Source organism: Penaeus monodon, chromosome 6 (assembly GCF_015228065.2).
Source record: "Penaeus monodon isolate SGIC_2016 chromosome 6, NSTDA_Pmon_1, whole genome shotgun sequence".
Taxonomy (NCBI): Eukaryota; Metazoa; Arthropoda; class Malacostraca; order Decapoda; family Penaeidae; genus Penaeus; species Penaeus monodon.
This window is the reverse complement of record NC_051391.1, coordinates 31,008,031-31,029,180: the sequence shown is the minus strand read 5'-3', so window position 1 is coordinate 31,029,180 and position 21,150 is coordinate 31,008,031. Positions and strand designations below refer to the sequence as shown.

At 42.8% G+C, this 21,150-nt stretch overlaps 1 protein-coding gene across 1 annotated transcript in view; it reads left to right on the top strand.

Moving 5' to 3' along the window:
• LOC119573946 (SPARC-related modular calcium-binding protein 2-like) overlaps nt 1–20,556 on the top strand; it is a 39,615-nt gene extending 19,059 nt beyond the window's left edge. Inside the window, exons 7-8 of the mRNA XM_037921046.1 lie at nt 19,906–19,998; nt 20,324–20,556. Coding sequence (XP_037776974.1) covers nt 19,906–19,998; nt 20,324–20,556 — 326 coding nt within the window. The remainder of the gene's footprint in view (nt 1–19,905; nt 19,999–20,323) is intronic.
• Nucleotides 20,557–21,150: the final 594 nt, after the last annotated feature.

Here is a 21,150-nt window from a genome sequence, read left to right as displayed (position 1 = left end):
AGAGCATGGAAGCTGTGTGGGGTGGAGGCAAGAAACGAGAATGAAAGTGAATGGGCATGTCTGCAACAATTTCCTTTTTTTGCAATCGGTATGTCTTGATGGATAACTGCGAAGTTTGCTGAGTATTTATATATCGTAGCCTTCATTTAGTCACCTGTTTATTTATTTATCGGTTTACCTAATTATGATGTGATGTTTTTCGTATTATTCGTATTGTTATGATTATCATTTTGTTGTAAAGATAGTCAGTGATTATTACTATTACTGTTATCGTTATGAATATTATCGTTATTATTATCATGCCCAGCAGCAGCATCATTATCATTATTATCAATATTATAATTGTTATTATTATCATTGCTGTTATTATTGTTGCTACTATTATTTTTATTATTACTATTATGATCATGATCATCATCATCACAATAGTAATAACAGTAAAATAATAATAATAATAATAATAATAATAATAATAATAATAATAATAATAATAATAATAATAATAATAACGATACTGATAATGATAATGAAAATGATAATGATAATAATAAGGATAATGATAATGCCACTGATAATGATAATAATGAAATTACTATTATTATTATTACTACTGTTGTTGCAATTATTATTATCATCGTTATTATTAGTAGTAGCAGCAACAGCAGTAGTAGTAGTAATAATAAAAATTGCAATTATTTTATAATTATTATCATTATTATTACAATAGTATTAATAGTGTTAGTATTTATAGCAGTAGTTATTATCATTAATATTATTATTATTATTATTATCATCATCATTATCATTATTATTTTTAGTATTATTATTATTTTGACACTCCTGATAAATCATGAATATTGTTTTTGTTATGGTGATGATAATGACGATTGTCATTATTATTATCATTCTCATTTGTTATTTTTATGATAATTATCACTAAAAGTATCTTTATTATAATCGTCATTACGGTTATGATTACTATTATCATTACATTTTTTATTATTAATTTCCTAGTTGCATTCAAAGCATAAGAAGTATTGCATTGGGAAATACATCCATTCCTGTTGACACACACACACACACACACACACACACACACACACACACACACACACACACACACACACACACACACACACACACACACACACACACACACACACACACACACACACAAGGTTAAGCGCCGCCAGCAGTACAGAGTTCAGTAATGCATAGATCATAGATATTCCTGCTCGCTTATCGCACATCAAGTTTATCATAACCTGCTGCGTCTCGGGAATATAACCTTTGACGCAAACCACATGCACACAATTGATATACCAGACTCGAACACGGTTAGTATACCGCATATACTCTTTGAATATGCTAATGCAAGTCATAAGGGTGTATTTCCCATGATGTAAAACTTCATGATCGCCCTTTCACGCAGAGCACATCCGGGCACCCAGGGAGGGAGGCATCGCTGCCAGTCTTGCCGGAGCAGAGCATGGCTTACTAGTTTCGTGTTTTTTTTTTTTTCTGAATTGTTGTTTTCATTGTTGCATGATTATGTTGCCGTGGGACTCGAAGCAACTGGACTTTTAAAGAGTTCATGATCCATCTTTAAAAGTGTGTTTGGTGTGTAATGTTCCTTCGACAAACGTTGCAAGATAACAGGTAATGTGGCTTTGTTTTAATGTGTTTTTTCTACCTTTTACTATTCTTCTCTAATTGGCTTTTTTTTGTTTTTACTAAGCATATGTTTTTCTCATTGTTTTCACTGATCTATAGTTCATCCTCATTCTTTAGTTGATTATAATTTCTGTATAATTCTGTCGCTTTTGGTATATATTTTTTCTTTTCTCTTTATTTTTTCAAAGTGAATCAAAATCGAATCGAGGTAGACTGCAATGGGTTAAAAACAACAACAAAAATAATATCGTCCTGGACCGTGATTGGAGTAAAATCACAGATTTCGAAAAACGACCCGAACATTTCATTGGCGGATGGCAAAGCTGTGGGTGGGACTTCAGTGCATCATTTGGGGTTCTCATTGGCTGACGTATGCATTGTGGGCGTGGCTAACGAAACTGTTCCAGATAATGCCTTTTTTAGGTTCATGCAAAAGCGGCCGGCTGCAACCAGGAACCGAGGCAGGGTCAATAAGCAATTGATATTTTTCCCCAAACAAAGGGCGAAGGCTGCATTAATCTTCAGACATTATCTTGTAACTAAGGAGAAGACTTTCCCTCGCAAGCCGAGACAAAGGAAAGAGGTGGGAAGGACAAGAGAATGAATAGACTTGAAGGAAAGGGGAGAAGGGGATAGAGGAAGAAGAAGACAGATATGAAAACTCAAAGAGAAAGAGGGAAAAGAGGTGACATTGAGAAAGAGGGAGAGATGGGCATGGAGAAAGAGTAGGAAGGTAAGAACAGAGTAGATAACAGAGGAAAAAAAAGGGGAGGGACAGAAAAGAGAGAAAGAGAAAAAGAGAAGGGAGAGAGAAAGAGTACAAAGCAAATCTCTCTATCATCGCTTTCGGAGAGCAATAATTTCTCAACATTTCTGGAAAAGGGAGAGAATAAGAGATAAAACAGTAGGACTGATAAAACGTGAAATGTAAGAGTGAGAATGAGGAAAATTGATAAAAGCGTGAGAATAAATGAGACTTAATGCATAAGGAAAAAAAGATTTAACGGGGCAAATGAATGAAAATAACCAAGGGAAATTAAATAAACAAGATAGCAGTGACACCACACGATAAAGATAAAGTGGGAATACAGGAGAATGAGATAAAGAAGAGCGAACGCAGAGCGCGAGGCCTCACCGCGGGCACAGCGCCTTCCGAGTCCTCCTCCGCTCGCAGTCCTCCTTGCGCGTCGGTGGGTGGCTGTCGCGCCTCGCCGAGCTCGCGCCTACGTGTCCCGGCGCACGGGGGTGTAACCATGGCGACGGAGGAGCTCATGGCGCGTCATACCTGCCGCGTCGGGAGTCGGGGCCGCGGGAGGCTTACATGATTCATAATTCTCTCTACGGCGGTGCATGATAACGAGCCATGCAAGTGTAATGATCTCGCCTAAACAGGGGCGGCCCGCTGACTCACACTCGACCGGACGCATTGTAATAACATGGGTACACACGCACACGTACGCATTTTTACATAAGCCGACAGTCTACGCCATATACGTGCGCACAGACTCACTCGCATTCATTCACACACACACACACACACACACACACACACACACACACACACACACACACACACACACACACACACACACACACACACACACACACACACACACACACACACACACACACACACACACACACACACACACACACACACACACACACGCACCCTCTAGAGCCGTCGATAATTAGTACGGTCCCTTCCAATCTGCCTTGGCTCCTGTCAAGATCGCCAATTAACTTCTCAGTCAGTCAGCGCTTTTAGACAAGGAATTGTCTGCTTTCACCTGTTGTCGAACATATTCTAACTGTCCACATTTGTCAGCCAATATGAGTCGATCAGCGGCTGTCAGCTCGTATTCGTCAGCAGGGGCACCAACAGCATTAAAACAGCACGGGGCAGTTCCCCGCATATAATTGTCCGCATTAGCAGTTGCGATTAAATGGATGAAGCCTACTGCTTGGACGTCAGGTTGCCAGCCGGTCGCCCCGTAGCTGTCATTTTCTCTGCTTTTGCGAGGGTCAGTGAACCATTCGCACACGCAGCCTGGTTCACGCAGGCGCAGGGGGAGGCTGGTTCGCTGACGTACGTGCAGGTCGCCCCTCGAAAGCTGGCAGAGAAAAGCCCTTGGTAACACGCGGGTTAACGGCTTATGTAAGCTTGGCCGAGGACGGGCGTACGCTGGCGTATACTTGCGGTTATGCTTGTGTCACACTGCGGGCCATATGTGGACATGTATATGTTACTGCATGGTCGTGGGTACATCCATCCATCCATCCATCCATTCATTCATTCATTTAGTCGGTCATCTAATCGTCCATCCATTCATTCATTTATACATACACATACATACATACATACATACATACATACATGCATGCATGCATGCATGCATGCATGCATGCATACATACATACATACATACGTGCATGCACTCATACATACATGCATATATACATATATACATAAGACTTACCTATATACGTGATGCGTACTTAACACATGTATATTACATACATGCATGCATAAACTATATTAATAATACATACATATTCATACATAAATATACATATACATATATTTGTACAAGCAAGTAATGAATCATGCATACATGCACGTATACATTGGCTCAGTCAATCACACATAGATACACAAATCCTCAATAACATATAATATATCCCCCTTCCCCAGCCTCTCATCTCTCTCTCTCCCACTCTTTCTCCTCTCCCTCTACTTTCCCCCTCTCCTTTCTACTTGTCCCTCACCCTTTCTCTCCCTCCTCCCTATACCTCCCTCCTCCCCCCCTCCCCCGTTCCCTTACTCTCTCCTTCTTCCTCTTCCTTCCCCTTCCCATTTCTTCCTTCCCTATGCCATCCCCCTCTCCCTATTCCTCTCTCCCTCTTGTCCACTCTTCCTTTCCTCTTCCTCTTCCCCTCTCCCATCTCCCACTTCTATTTCCCCCTTCCCTTCCCCTCTCCCATCTCCCACTTCTATTCCCCCCCTTCCTTTCCCCTCTCCGATCTCCCTCCTCTTTTTCTCTCTCCAAAACCCTCTCCCTCTTTCCTCTCTCCCCCTCCCCCCTTCCACCTCCCACCCCCCTCCCCCACCGCCTGTGTATTTCCCCGCACCAAAACAAAAACAAACATTTAACCTTCGTGGCCCCGGGAATCGGAGGGGAACGCAAGCCGGTAAGTCTGGAGGCCGCTGTAGAAACGCCTTTGTCTGCCGACCTCGTTCCTTTAGCGGGAGGAAATCGCCAGCCGCGCTCAGGGGGAAGGACCTTGGCGATGGAGAGGGAGTGGAAAGGGGGGAGAAGGAAGGAGAAGATGGAGGCAGGGGAAGATGGAGAGGAAGAGGAGGAGGAGGAGGAGGAGGAGGAAGAGGAAGAGGAAGAGGAAGAGGAAGAGGAAGAGGAAGAGGAAGAGGAAGAGGAAGGAGGAGGAGGAGGAGGAGGAGGAGGAGGAGGAGGAGGAGGAGGAGGAGAAGAAGAAGAAGAAGAAGAAAGATAAGAAGAAGAAAAAAGAAGAAGAAAGAGGGGAAGAAGAAGAAGAAGGAAAGGAAGAAAGAGGAATAAGAATAAGAAAAGGAAAAAAAGAGGAATAAATGGATAAAGAAGAGGAACAGAAGGAAGAGGGAGAGGAAATGGAAGTGAAAGAGAAAGAGAAAGAAAAAGACAAGGAAAGAGAAAGAGAAGGAGGAGGAGGAGGAGGATAAATAGAAGAATAAACAGAAGAAGAAAACGAAGGACAAGGAGGAGCGTGATGAGGAAGAGGAAGAGGAGGGGGAAAGGAGAGGCAAGAGGAAGAAAGAGAGAAAGAGGAAAAGACAGAGGAGAAGAAGGAGAAGAAAGAAGAAGAGGAGGAGGTGAATGACAAGAAAAAAAAAGGAAGGGAAAAATTTCTCCTCTGATTTTTTTTTTACCATACCGAAAAAAAAAACTTTTCGTTTATCCACTTCGTCTTCTCGATGTGCCATTATTTGGATTTATTACACGGCTATTCTTTGCCTGTGTGTTTGTATGTTTTTGTTAAAATGGAAGCCGGCTTCTCAATGCAGACCCCGGTGGCCCCGACCGACACGTGTTTCTGTGTTTGTAAACAGTGCGGAAAGAGGAGAGGGAGAGGGAGAGGGAGAGGGAGGAGAAGGACTGGGAAAGGTAGAGAGGGAAGGGAGAGGGAGAGGGAGAAGAGAGAGGAGAAGAGAGAGAGAGAGAGAGAGAGAGAGAGAGAGAGAGAGAAGAGAGAGAGAGAAGAGATGAAGAGAGAGATGAGAGAGTGAGAGAGAGGAGGTGAGAGAGAGAGGAGAGTGAAGAGTGTGAGAGTGAGATAGAGTGAGAGTGGGAGTGAGAGGTGAGAGTGAAGAGTGTGAGGTGAGTGTGAAGTGAGAGGAGAGTGTAGAGAGAGAGAGGAAGAGTGAAGAGAAAGAGAGAGAGAGAGAGAGATAGAGCGAGAGAGAGAGAGGAGAGAGAGAGAGAGAGAGAGAGTGAGAGAGTGAGTGAGTGAGTGAGTGAGTGAGTGAGTGAGTGAGTGAGTGAGTGATGTGTGTGTGTGTGTGTGTGTGTGTGTGTGTGTGTGTGTGTGTGTGTGTGTGTGTGTGTGAGAGAGAGAGAGAGAGAGAGTGAGAGTGAGAGTGAGAGTGAGAGTGAGAGTGAGAGTGAGAGTGAGAGTGAGAGTGAGAGTGAGTGTGAGAGAGTGAGAGAGAAGAGAGTTGAGATAGAAGAGAGTTGAGAGAAGAGAGAAGAGAGAAGAGAGGAGAGAGAAAAGAGAGAGAAGAGAAGAGGGAGATAGAGGAAGAGGGAGAGGGAGAAGAAGAAGAAGAAGGAGAGGGAGAAGGAAGGAAATGGTGATACAGAAGGAGAAAACGAAGAAAGCGAAGAGGAAGAAGAATAAGATAAAGGAGAAAACAGAAAGAAAAAGAAGGAGAAAAAGAGGTGGAATAAGGAAGGAGAAGAAAGGGAAACATAAGAGAACAAACAAGGATAAAGTGCGCAAGAAATGGAAAATAAAAGTAAACGATAAAGGAAGAAGGGGAGAGGGAGAGAGTGAACATTTGAAGAAGAAAAACAGAGAGAGAGAAAAAAAGCTGAGAAAGGAGAGGGAGAGAAACGGAGAATAACTAGAAAAAGAAGAAAGAGAGGAAGAAAAGAAGTTCAGGTGAAGAAAAAACAAATAAAGGAAAAAGAAGAATGACAGAAAAAATATAAAGGAAGAAAGAAAGGAAGAAAAGAGGATACGGGGACAGAAATAAAGAGAGGAAGGAAGAAAGGAGGAAAGAAAGAAAGAAAGAAAGGAAGAAAAAAAAAGGAAGGAAGAAAGACAAGAAGAAAGAGGGGAAGAAGGAAAAGAAGGAAGAAAGAAGGAAAAGCAGGAAGAAAGGAGGGAAGGAAGGTCGAACAGGATCGGCAGGACAGGAGGTCATCCAGCCGCCCGGGGTCACGCGGAGGGACCGATGACGTCACAGCGCTCCAAGAGGTCGCGCGGCCTCTGGGTGCGAGGGAGAGGCCGCTGGTGTTCCCGAGCGAAGCCGGAAGCAAACGCCACGACACGAGTCCGGGGAACAAAGCACCGCCTTGGCCTCTCGTTCCCTCTCGCCTCCCTTGCCTTCCCTCGCCTCCCGTTCCCCGCTTTTTCCCAGGCCCTAAATCCCTCTCTTGCGTTCTTCCGTCTCTCTTCGTCTTTTTCCTCTGCATCCCCCATCTCGTTCCACTTTTTCTCCCTTCTCTCTCTTTTCCCCATCTCCTTATCTCTATTTTCCTTATCTATTCTTCTTCTTCCTTCTCCTGTTCTTTCTTTGCCTCCCCTAATCTCCCTTTTTGGTCTGCTGTTTGTTCTTTCCTTTTCCCTTCTGCCTCTACCTCCTCCGCTTCCATTCTACCTTCTCCCTCTTTTCTCTCTCCCTCCTTTCTCCCTTTCGCCCTCCCTTTCCTCCACCACTCGTCTTCCTCCCCTTTTCTTCCTTTCTGCACCTTCTCCCTCTCTTTCCTCTCGCTTTCTTTGCTTCCTCCTCCCGCAGCCTCCCTCTTTCTCCTCCATTCCTTTCTTCATTCTCCTGCTACCCTCCCCTTCCTTCTTCTTTCCTCTCTCCCTCATCCTTCTACCCCCTTTCTTTTCTCCCTCATCCTTCTACCTCTCCCTTTCTCCTCCTTTCCTTTCTGTCTCCGCCTTCTACCTATTCCTTTCTCTCCCCTCTTTTTATCTCCCCGTTTCTCCTCCTTCCCCTTCCCCCTCCTCCTTTACTTCTCCCTTTCTCCCTCATCCTTATTCCTCCCCCTTTCTCACTCCTCCTTTGCCTCTCCCTTTCTCCTCCTCCTTCTACCTCCCCCCTTCCTCCCTCTTCCCTCCCCTCCCCCCTCCCCCTCCCATGGCATTAAAACAACAGGGCAATTTTCTTCATCCTTTGATCAACAAGAAAGAAAACGCGACCCGAAGGAAGGGCGACCGAAAGACCGGGTTTAAAGACAGACATTTGCTTCGGAAAGGGAAATGGCGGTAGAGGATGGAGGCGAGAAAGCGAAGAGATGAGCGAAGAGATGGAATGACAGGAAGGGAGAAGGAGGAGAAGAAGAAGATGGAGGAGGAGGAGAGATGAGAATAAAAAATAAGAGTAAAAGTACGTGTATAAAAAGAAGAAAGGACGAGGAGGAGGAGGAGGAGAAGAAGAAGGAGCCAAAGAAGTGAAGAAGAGCAAAACAAGATGAGGAAGGAGAAAAGTTGTTAAGAAACGCAGAAAAAAACAAAACAAAAACAAAAAGGGAACAAACAGAAGCACAAAAAAGAAAAAAAAGAGGTTAAAAGAAAAGAAAAAGACAAAAAAAGCGAGTGCACTTTTTCACGGCACGGGACAAAGGGATCGCAGATGTAAACAAATGTGGGCCGAGAAAACACATGCGAAAAAAAGGGACGCCTTGCTTGTACTCGTGCGGGGGGAGGGGGGGGATCAGTCACAACGTATACACGATTATTATGGATGAGAGAGAGAGAGAGAGAGAGAGAGAGAGAGAGAGAGAGAGAGAGAGAGAGAGAGAGAGAGAGAGAGAGAGAGAGAGGAGAGAGAGAAGAGAAGAGGGAAGAGAGAGAGAGGAGAGGAGAGAGAGAGAGAGAGGAGAGAGAGAGGAGAAGAGAGAGAGAGAGGAGAGAGAGGGGAGAGAGAGGAGAGAGAGAGAGAGAGAGAGAGAGAGAGAGAGAGAGAGAGAGAGAGAGAGAGAGAGAGAGAGAGAAGAGAGAGAGAGAGAGCGAAAGAAGAGAAAGGCAGTACAAAGTATAGCACCTCTTCACCTCCTGTTTTTCTTTCTTCCTTTGTCATGCCCTTTCCTCTCTTTCCCCTCTCCTCCTGTTCTCCGCCCCTCGCCCCCTGACCCCTGGGGAGCCAACAAGCACGCAAGCAGACATGGCGCGTACGACCCGAGGTGTCCGCCGGTCTTGTTTTGCGAATTATTAACTCGCTCGAGAATGGAAACGAAGCAGTTTGTTTATCTCGCATTGTTCGGTTGTCTTCTGCTGCGTTCGGATGCAATGTGCAAGTTGCAAGATATCCGCTTTGTATAATTCATTCATTGAGTAGCGATACAATCAATTACTCCATCTCCGAATGTGTTATGAACTTAGTGCGTTTCATACATTAATTATTCAACTTTGAATTTGAGTTATATTTTTTTCCTCGTCCAAGATTACGAGAGTCAACGTTCCAAGTTTGTTCTTCCACCAAAAATGTTTTAAATTACCGTCCTTAGACAGAAAGGCTGATGAATCGTCTGAATACCACGCATTTAGCAGTGAAAACGCCCATCCCTCAAGCACTGTAGTTACGAAGAAATCAATTAGATCTAATCGCTAGTTATCACTGTATATACAGATGGGCCATGGGAGCGCTGCCGGCCCTGTTTTGTGGAGCTGAATGTATTTACGGTTTGCAAATGTGAATGACATTTTGGGGTGTAACAAGCATGCTGGCGCTGCACACTTCAACACATTATTTCTCCAAATTAATGACACGCCACAGCTCGAGTGAATCGGGGAATTTAGATATTTACAACGGTTATTTCTATTCATTTACTTATTTTCTTCTTTGTCAAATGCTACAGTAAAATTGTGACAGAATTGCTTCGAGTGGAGTAAAGTCCTTTTCTGTGAACTGGCAACTCCTATGCGCGTGACTGACGAAAACCAGCTGATTGTGAGTAACCCCGATAGAGTGTCCCCCCGCTGGCCGTCGGTCCGAGATCTGCGCTGACGAGGAGGGAGGGAGGGTGGGAGGGTGGGGGCGAGGGAGGGAGAGGAGGGAGGGTGGGGGCGAGAGAGGGAGAGGAGGGAGGGTGAGGGCGAGAGAGGGAGAGGAGGGAGGGTGGGGGCGGGGAAGGAGGGAGAGGAGGGAGGGTGGGGGCGAGAAGAGGGAGAGGAGGGAGGGTGAGGGTGAGAGAGGGAGAGGAGAGAGGGTGAGGGCGAGAAAGGGAGAGCAGGGGGTGAGGGCGAGAGAGTAAGAGGGAGGGTGAAGGCGGGAGAGAGAGAGAGAGAGAGAGAGAGAGAGAGAGAGAGAGAGTGATAGAGAGAGTGTGAGAGTGAGAGTACGAGTGAGTGTGGGAGTGAGAGTGTGAGAGTGAAAGTGTGAGTGTGAGTGTGAATGTGAGAGTGAGAGTGTAAGAGAGAGAGAGGAAAGAGTGAAAGAGCAAGAGAGAGAGAGAGAGAGAGAGAGAGAGAGAGAGAGAGAGAGAGAGAGAGAGAGAGAGAGAGAGAGAGAGAGAAACAGAGAGAGAGAGAGAGAGAGAGAGAGAGAGAGAGAGAGAGAGAGAGAGAGAGAGAGAGAGAGAGAGGGGGGGGGGAGGGTGGTGAAAGACTGAAGATATAAGAGGGAAGGAGAAGCAAACTAAAGATAACTGAAAAAAGGCGAGGGAGGAGGGAGAGACAGGTTTAAATGAAGGAGAGCGCGAGGAGGGTGAGAGCGAGGGCCCGGCCACCACCAAAACCCCCTTTCGCGGAGCCTAATGGTAAAAACAGAGATGGAAGATGCTTCCACGACCCCAAAGGCCATATAACGTTGCACATCAGAAATGATTCCGACGGAGAGAAAATCGTCTCGGCACAAAGTGTCTCCGGAACAAGTGGGGGAGGGAGGGAAGGTTGGAGGGGCGGGGGGGGGGGACGATCCTAGGTGGGGGAGGGGAGGGGGTGGCTGACAGCTTGACCAGCCGGCCAGGATCCCAACGCGGTGTCAGCGTTGGCAACAAGTTCATAAAGCTGATCCTTGGTAAGCCTGAGAGACGAACGCACTCGGGCGCAGACAGTCGAAGGCGCAGACACTCAAGCGCGCGTATAATCAAAAGATTTCGACAGAATGCGCGCGTAAGTGGATGATGTGCTCCACTATGCTTACCTAAGTGGCTGGAGCTGCTAATGTGCCTCCTCTGTTGTTTCTCTTGATAACGCGATTTGTCCAACCCTCCAATTACACAGCCACTCCAACGTCACTAGTATAAAATAAACTCTTTGAAAAGGGATATTAAGAAAACATACCGTAATGACGTCATAAAGGGGACAAGCACCCGGCAGTTATAGTTAGAAAATAAAAAACAAAGACATTTCAAAACAGCGATTCTAAAAAAGGGTCTTTAAAAAACTCACCGGTGACAAGGAGAGAAGAATGTCATAACCTCTCCTGGGGGATTAAAAAACAGCAATACACACCAGTACAACGTCTGCAAAAAGGACAGCATGAAAACCTACCGTTATAGCAGCCGAGAGCACCGAGGGAGCCGACAGGTGTGAAATTGCCGCCAAAATCCTTGTGAAGGACGCAGCGCTCAGCGTTGCCAATGTGAGGCGTCTGTCCCCGCCACTCGCTCGGCCGGGTTAAGAAAGCGAGAGTATTTGGGGGGTTTTCCTTTTGCTTTTAGCGATGAATCGATTGCGAGCTATAGAATCCGCCAGGGCGTGTCTAGTTACTCTGCGTGAATCTTTTTTAGCGCGATCTGTGTTGCAAAGAGCTCAGAGACGAGGCATTCTCCGCCGTCATCTCTTCCTTGGCACTGGTGATGGGCGGAGACAAAAGGGCCTCTGTGCGAACTGTGTTGCTCTCTGTTATGCGCCGCGAAAACTGTTTTCTCCCTCCCCTTCCCTCTTCGCTGTTCACTCTCGAGAGAGACAGATAGATAGATAGATGGATAGACAGTTTGGTAGACAGATGGGAAGAGAAACAATTAGATAAATAAGGAGACAGACAGACAGACAGACAGACTGACAGACAGACAGACAAACAGACAGACAGACAGACAGATAGAGACAGGCAGATAGGAAATAAATATAGATAGATATAAATAGTAGATATAAATAGTTGCAGATTAATTAAAGGTATTATATAAACAAAATGGCTTGAAAAATGAAGGAGGGAGTAGTACATTGAACTGATATAATGAAATTAACTAAAAGAACGAAGTGATGTTACTAAGTACTGTATATATGTGTATGTTTAATCTTAATTGTGCGGGGTCACCTGTGCATGTGTGTGTATGTGTGTACGTGCGTGGGTCCATGCGTGCGTGCGTGCGTGCGTGTGTGTGTGTGTGTGTGTGTGTGTGTGTGTGTGTGTGTGTGTGTGTGTGTGTGTGTGTGTGTGTGTGTGTGTGTGTGTGTGTGTGAAAGCGTGTGTGTATGTTCGTATATGCGTGTGCGCGCGCGTGTGTGTATTTGCGTGTGTATTATGGCAACCACCTCTCGAGGGGAAACCTGACTCAGCCGTCCTTCAGGGTAACAATTCGATACGGCAGTATTTTTAGCTTCCTTTGAATCCGCTCTTATTCGGCAGGGCGAAAAAACGGATAGAAGGGGAAAGAGACGGAGGGAACGATAAAAAAGAGAGAGTGCGAGGGAAAAAGGGGAAGGAATGAGTATGTATAGGAGAGAGAGAGAGAGAGAGAGAGAGAGAGAGAGAGAGAGAGAGAGAGAGAGAGAGAGAGAGAGAGAGAGAGAGAGAGAGAGAGAGAGAGAGAGAGAGAGAGAAAGAGAAAGAAAGAAAAAAAAAAGAAATAAGGTTAGGGGTATATGAAAAAAAAAATAGGATGGATATATGAGAAAGAAGAGGAAATAAAAAGGAATTGGTGTTTGCGATAGTAGTAGTATATATTTTTTTAGTATATGTACTGCCATATCAAGTACATTTTCGATAGTGTGTGAAATCTGGCAAGTATAAACCGTAGAGTCGTTCCGTGTGCTATGGACAAAAAGAGCGAACGATGTACTTTTGGCCAGTTACAGCCACTTTTTCTTTACTTAATATTTATATTAGTTGATCGGGTCTTATTTATGGTAGATATTTTGGTTTCATTCGCCCTCTACTATTTCCGCCCAAAATCGGTGATATCAATGCATCTACATGAAGTCCACGTTTTGCGATGAACGATTCTGAGGTGGAATCCATATTTAGGACTGAGATCAGAGGACTGAAGAAGGGGGAAAACCGGAGATATAGAAAAATAAAACTTTTTGTATGCGTCATAAGGAAAGTTGTTATATTACCCATATACCTATTATTGTATGATTACGAGGCCCTTCTCCTCTCTTTTTCCCTTCATAAAAAAGCCGATAGTTTGATTACCTCGACGCCCTCATTATCGACATGAGTCAGGCAACAGACAACACAAACGCTCGGTTTTCCCCTTAAACAGCTACACGTCAGGGCATCTTTCAGACGTACCCTTGGGAATTTTAAGAAAAAGATATTTCCTATGGCTTATCTAAGATACTGGATAGGGGGAGGGGGCTGGGAGTGACGGGGGATCTAGGATGTGGGGTATGGGGCAGGGGGTTGGAAGGTAGGGGGAGGGGGGAGGAGGGTTAGGGAGGTGGTAGAGAGAGAGAGAGAGTGTGTGTAGTGAACCTCCGATATTTTTTTCCTTCCCTTCATATAAACAACTCCATTTATGTGAGCCTGTCAGCAGCGTGAATAAACCACGCGGGCAGCGGAACTCCCACACAAAGGGGCCGAGGGTGGGAGGGAAAGGGGGTCATAGGGAGAGAGGAGAGGGGAAGGGGAGAAGGAGGATTCAAGGGTCTGTGATGGGGGGGGGATAGAAGGGAGAAAGGTGGGGAGGGATTCGGGGGGGGGGAGGGTGACTCCCACTCAAAGGGCCAAAAAGGAAGAGGAGAGTGGAATTCCTTAATGGCACACGCGCTTAGTGGGTTTATATCGGTTACAATGAAGTTCTTAAAACTGGTGTGTTAAAAGCAATAATAATGGTAGTAATAGTAATAGTAATGTCAATGATAATAAGATCAATAATGATAACGGTAATGATAATTAGAACTAATAATAATGATAATGATAATATTGTTAATAATGATAATAATGATGATGATGTTGATGATGGTGATAATATTGATGATGATAATGATAATGATAATAGTAATGATTATGATAATGACACTATGATGATAATGATGATGATAATAGTAATAATAATAAAAGTAATTATAATAATAATAATAAGTTATACTAATAATGGTAATAATACTACTAATGATACTACTACTACTACTACTAATGATGATAATAATAATGATGATGATGATGATGATGTTGATGATGATGATGATGATGATGATGATAATGATAACGACAGAGATAATAATAATAATAATAATAATAATAATAATAATAATAATAATAATAATAATAATAATAATAATAATGACAATGATAGTACTAATACTCTTGATAATGATAATGATGATGATGATGATGATGATAACAATAATGATAATAATGACTATATAGATAATGATAAGAATGGTAATAATGATAATGATAATAATATACTGGTAGTGATGGCGATGATAATAACAGTAATGATGATGATAATAATAACAGTAATGATGATGATAATAATAATAGTAATCATAATAATCTTAATAATGATGATGACAGTAATGATAATAATACTGATAATAGTAAATATAATGATGGTTATGATAATGGCAATATGTGATGATAAGTTTAATAATGATGATAATGATACTACTACTACTAATGATACTAATTTGTAACTAACAACAACACTAATAACGATAATGTTAAATGTGAGGTAAAAATGCTTAGTATACAAACAGAGCACTTAAATAGTGTGAGTGATAAGACATAATGATGATAATACTAATCTTTAAAGTGGTAATTATACATGATAATTTCGGAATGGTTATTTTGCTCTGTAGATAAACACTATGATATTTCGTATGAAAGTATTCGCTAAATACTAATTTTTTACTATTTTCGTCGAGTCTGCCTCTTTCACATTGGCTTTTACTAGAAAGTTGATGATGGATATTTACGTCTGATTTGGTATAAGAGCTATCAGATCTTTCCTACTTTCTCTTGCAAATATCCCCAACGATGATAAATATATTTATTTTTGTTTTTCAATGAAACTCAAACCTTGCATCAATCTTCTAGATTTCAGAATGACTGAGCATGTGTTTATAAGTCTAAATTTCGTCGGTGCATTAGAGTCCAAGGTTAAGTTACGTTTGTGCAGATAATGACCCTTGTAGGTGGCCGCCTTGGGTTATTAATATGGATGAAGCGAACTCACTCATTATGTCTTGAGTCCGCGAGTTGTTTACTTATATAGTAAGGCAAACATATGTAAACAAGAGTCTTTTACACTCATATAAGCACACGTGCACTTGTGCGCATGTGTTATCACACACATATGAGCGCCCGCACAGACACAAACGCATACCAAAACAAACATAATCACAAACAAACTCAAATATAAACATAACACAAACACTAACACACAGACAAAACAGACACAAACAAACGCACATAGTTTCGTCCATAATTGCGACAGAATGTAAATGCGAGTGCCAGTTTATCCCAAGAATCTGACTGAGTGCATTCCAAGACGCCTCAATTCTTTCGTTTTTCATCAGAATTTATTTTATTTTATATTTTTTTGTTCGTTGTGTTACGTTGCAGTGCATTTTTGTGATGTTTGTTAATTTTTACTTAGCGGATTTTTTTTGTGTTATATGTTTCTTATCTACTTTTTATTTTTTATTACGAGTATAGTGGGAGTTACCTAAAAAATATGGATTGACTTTTGTTCAATTTTAGCTTCGTTTTTTCTGCTGTGAAATGTTTTTTTTTCATGCAATTCCTATGCTCTCTTTTAACACTGTTTTTGTTCATCGTTACTGTAACGGTGTTTGAAAAAAAAGAAACATTCTATTGCAGAAGAAAAAACGAAGAGAAAAGATATTACTTTCAAAGGGATAATTGGAAGGCAAATGGGAGAAAGAAAAAGAAAACATACACAAAATCAGAAGAAGAAAACAAGATGGAGAAGAAGAAGAAGAAGAAGAAGAAGAAGAAGAAGAAGAAAAAGAAATTGTCATGCAAGCAGGATCTCACAAAGGGATTATTCATATCCATTCATTTATCTTTTTTTTTTTAATCATTTATGCATTTGCTTATTTCCTAATTCGCCATGAACTGTTACCACATTCACTTTCCATCATATCACCTGAAGATTATCCTATTATCATTCTCACTTTTACTCTTTCAATCATACTTTTTGTTTCCTTGTTCTAAAAAAAAAAGGTTTGATTTAGATGATGGCTTTCCTCCCTGGTGATAGGTGCTGATGAGGGGAAGATAAGGCTTATCACACCCTGATACTGCCAAGACAGCGGGCGAGCGAGATGAATAGGACACAGGGTTGCACTTGGTGCTTGTGGTAGAACCGTGGCGATAGAGAGAGAGAGAGAGAGAGAGAGAGAGAGAGAGAGAGAGAGAGAGAGAGAGAGAGAGAGAGAGAGAAAGAAAGAGATAGATGGATAGAAAGAAAGAGATAGATATAGATAGATAGATAGACAGAGAGAGAGAGAGAGAGAGAGAGAGAGAGAGAGAGAGAGAGAGAGAGAGAGAGAGAGAGAGAGAGAGAGAGAGAGAGAGAGAGAGAGAGAGAGAGCAAGAGCGAGAGTGTCGGCCTCCGCGAGGGGAGGAGCCAAGAGCGAGTCCCTGCCGTCACGATTCGCTCTCGTTACGGAGAAACCGGCGACGTCTGTCAAGATGGCAAGAATTAGGCTGCGGGACGTCGTGCAAGTCATGTGGCATCTTGGTGTTTCGTTTCCTTTTCTTTTTTCCCTCTCTTTTCATTTATTATTATTGTTGTTATTTTTCGTGCGGTTTTTTATTATTTGGGTTAATGTGTGTTGGGTGCTATTAAGAGAGTACTCTGCAGAAGAAATTATTTGCTTTGAGAGAGAGAGAGAGAGAGAGAGAGAGAGAGAGAGAGAGAGAGAAGAAGATGAGATAGATAGAGGAGAGAGAGAGAGAGAGAGAGAGAGAGAGAGGAGAGAGGAGAGAGAGGAGAGAGAGAGAGAGAGGAGAGAGAGAGAGGAGAGAGAGAGAGAGAGAGAGAGAGAGAGAGAGAGAGAGAGAGAGAGGAGAGAGAGAGAGAGAGAAGAGAGAGAGAGAGAGAGAGAGAGAGAGAGAAAATGTATGTTACGTCGATGTCGTCTCAAGCCAAGAATTCAGAACAGGAAAACCGTCCTCCTTCGTTTGTTTACACGACCTTCTTGGAGACTTGGTCTTTCTTGAGCTCGCGCATTTCGATTTATTCGTCTTGGCCTTTCCCTGTGCACTTAATAAAACTCCTTTTTTGAGAGCCAGTAATCATAATTAAGTCAGGCAGCAGAGAGAGGAGAGATGTGGACACGTGATTGGCCGAGAGCAAGTGTATTCGCGTGCTATTGGCCAATCACGGCTAACGACGGAGGGACCGACTGACACACGTCGCAAAAGAACCCTCCCAATTTTGCTAAGACACTACTCTCCCCCAAAACGAATTAATGATAAAATAGAAAACAAAATGGGAAATTTGCCAATCAGATAAAATGCATCCGGGAAAAAAAGTGAAAAATGAGAGAGAGAGAGAAAGAAAAAAAATCCAGATTCAAACACCTGTCCCCTTTCCAGCCACTCTTAAACATGATTACTGATGAATCTAAAGCTCCACAACCACGCCCACTCCACCCAACCCGCACAAACTCCCTCCCAACTCCGGCACACATCGGGCGGAGAGAGGTTGGATGACGCTATGGTTGGATGAAGCCTGTATCCCTGCCGTCGCACTTGAGTTCTGTTTAATTTAGTTTTAGAAAGTTTAAAAATAAAAACGCTGGAGGTATGTTTCGCCCGTGGGAAGTTTTGCAGTTGCAAGGAGCGCGGGGATAAATAATTATGGTGATTGTTTTAGGAGGGAAGTAGTTTATGATGTTTTTGTGCGCAAAAAGTGTGGTAATTAAGGTTTATATTTATGATCACCGGGTAACATATATATATATATATATATATATATATATATATATATATATATATATATATATATATATATTCAAATCGCACAGTTACTACCGTTGTAAACTTCACCACGGGTTGCAACATATCTCCCAAAGTGTTTTCTGCACAGCCGAAGCCATGGCCGGGGCTGGACCCTCTTCCACCCCTTCCCCCTATACCCTCCTTGCCTCCCTTACCTTCCTTTCGTCGCGGGTCCTGTCCTGGTCATGGTGCAGGTCGTGGCAACCCCAGACATCGCTACTTGCAATGTAGGAAGGAGAGGAGTTAAGGGTTTGAGATCCTGAGGAGGTCACTAAATTCGAGTATAACAAGTGATAATAATAACACTGTAATGGTGTCACATTCTATTTCATTATCATACATGCCATTCGCACCTTTTGATACTTTCCTTTGTCTCTTAAGTCGGCAAACCTTGGCGACCTCTTCCTGTGTCTCCCCCCCTCACCTCCCCCTCCCGCCCCCCAGGCTAGTACCATGTCTGGCATCACATCTCACGAGAGGTGCACTGAGCTTGACACCGTAACCATGCTTGTGGATTTTCTCACACTAACTGCAAAGTCTTGTTGATGTTTCCAGATCCCTCCGCTGAAGGTAGGTCTATCATACAAGACTCTATATACCAAAGTCTTCAAGACACTGAGGCATGATATAAACTGAATCTCTAAACTCCCCCTTGTACGTTTTACTATAAACAAATGGAAACGTAAAGCTGTATTCATTATTTAAATAAGTATATATATTTGTCTTAACGTGCTATTAAAGAAAAAAAAATGTCTCTTCTGCTTAATTGAGCTCTTAATCAGATAATCAGTGACTTGGACATAACTTCGAGCTCCAAGAATCAAGCTTAATAACAAAATCATGCCATGGTTTAGCTTGTAAGTGTAGTTCACGAAATTTTGAGATTACTGAATAATCATCACAGCATCTTAGCATCATAGATAAAATGTCACTGAGGATATTCGACTGCATTTAAACTGAATTAAAATCTTCGTTCACCATTTGATAATGTGATAGTGTTGTAAAAATACACTTAATGCCAGTTAATCTTGAAGAAAGAATCCAGTAAATGATATATGTACATAGTAATATTCTTAATTCAAGATATATAAACAAAATTTAAAATCAGTGGATATTACGTAGCTGTTAAGAAAGTCTGTTCTACAAATCCCTCTCTTTGTACCTTCCTCTAATCCTTCATCCTAATGTCCATCCTCCCCTATTCCTTTTCCGCACATGCTCTGTTGATTTATCTATTTATTTATCTATTATTATCTTCATTTCTCAATTATGTTTATCTGTTTATCATCGTATCCATCCTTGTCTTCTTTCTTTCTCCTTTTCTCTTTTCTCTCTATATATATTCACATCTTCCTCTCTCCCTTGAACAAACACACACACACACCACCTCTCTCTCTCTCTCTCTCTCTCTCTCTCTCTCTCTCTCTCTCTCTCTCTCTCTCTCTCTATATATATATATATATATATATATATATATATAAATATATATATATATATCTGTATCTTTTTCTTTCTCTACATTTATCCTCTCTCCTTAGCATATCTTTCTCTCCTCATCACCCCTCATCTCTTCACTCCTCTCTCTCACCCTCTCTTTTTACCATTTCTCTTCCTCTCCTTCCTTCTCCTTTCATCTTTCTCCCTTTCCTTCACCCATTACGTACTCCCTTCTCCCTCTCTCCCTCCCCCTTCACTTACTCCCCTCCCTCTTCACCTGCACCTTTTCCCTTCCCTTCCCCTCCCCTTTACCCATTCCCCACCCCACCTCCCCCTCACCCCTTAACCTCTAGCGCAGATTGTTCTCTCTTGTTCTTCCCTCACATACTCACCCCGTGTTCCCCCCTTACCCCCTCTAGAGCGGTGTTCTGGCAGGAAGAAGAAATTGTTCCTGAAAAACCTGACTACCCTCCTGGTGAAAGGCTACAGGAGGCATAGGAATCCTCGTGGGCGTAAGTACATGGGACTTGGTACAATCTTATTGTGTATGCATATAAATTCAGACACACACACACACACACACACACCACACACACACACACACACGCGCGCGCGCGCGCGCGCGAGCGCGCGCTCACAAAGCCATGTATATTGTTACACTGGTATAAAGGTTTAATCATTCCTATTGTTCTACTATTATTGATAGTAATTATGTTACCATTAAAAGTCATATTGTTATCTGATTTTAATAGTAATTATAATTCTCATCAGTGTTATTAATGCCAATAACAAACAGCGACCCTCAATAACGGACGATCCCTCTTTGCGCGGCCTCAGGTTCCTCGAGGTCGATGGAGCGGCTGCGAGAGACGGCCGTCAGGTGGAAGTTCTCCGTCCTCGACACGGACAGCGACAACATGCTGAAGCGCGAAGAGTACCGAGACATCTGCAAAACGATCCGGAACTTCGTGAGGCCCCGGAAATGCGCGAAACTTTTCCCGCGCTTCTGTGACATCGATAACAATGGCCGAATCTCCAGGGTCGAGTGGGTCGACTGCTTCAGTGAGTAATCGGAGCGTTTTTGGTTGAGTTTGGTTGAGGGCGGTCAGGGGCGATTTTTTCTGTGTGTGTGTGTGTGTGTGTGTGTGTGTGTGTGTGTGTGTGTGTGTGTGTGTGTGTGTGTGTGTGTGTGTGTGTGTGTGTGTGCGTGTGTGTGTGTGTGTTTATGTTTGTGTTTATTACACACAATTCCGTGTATCCTGATTACATTATGCTAAACTAGTTTTATTTTGCTTAAATTGTAAATGAGCATCTAAAATTAGTTGCAAGAAAGACATTCCACAAACTTACCTAAGAAATTACTAGCATGAGAAAAGGAAGCTTTTTGCTCAGAATTTACTTCTAGATCTACTCACTATCTACAAGTTTAACACGCAGTTTCCTTAAATGAACTATGTGCCACCGGTCAACGAAACTGGTATTACTAGTATATTTTAAGATGAGGTACTTCCTCCTAGAAGGGGTTTCTTTTTAAGATCGCCAATAAACGCATTTCTTTTTATCTATACGGTAGCAAGAGAAGCACTGCACCAGATCCATCGAGTTCTTTTAACAATACTCTGATAACACAAGTTGTCGAGTGAGATTAAATGCTAATGAATGAC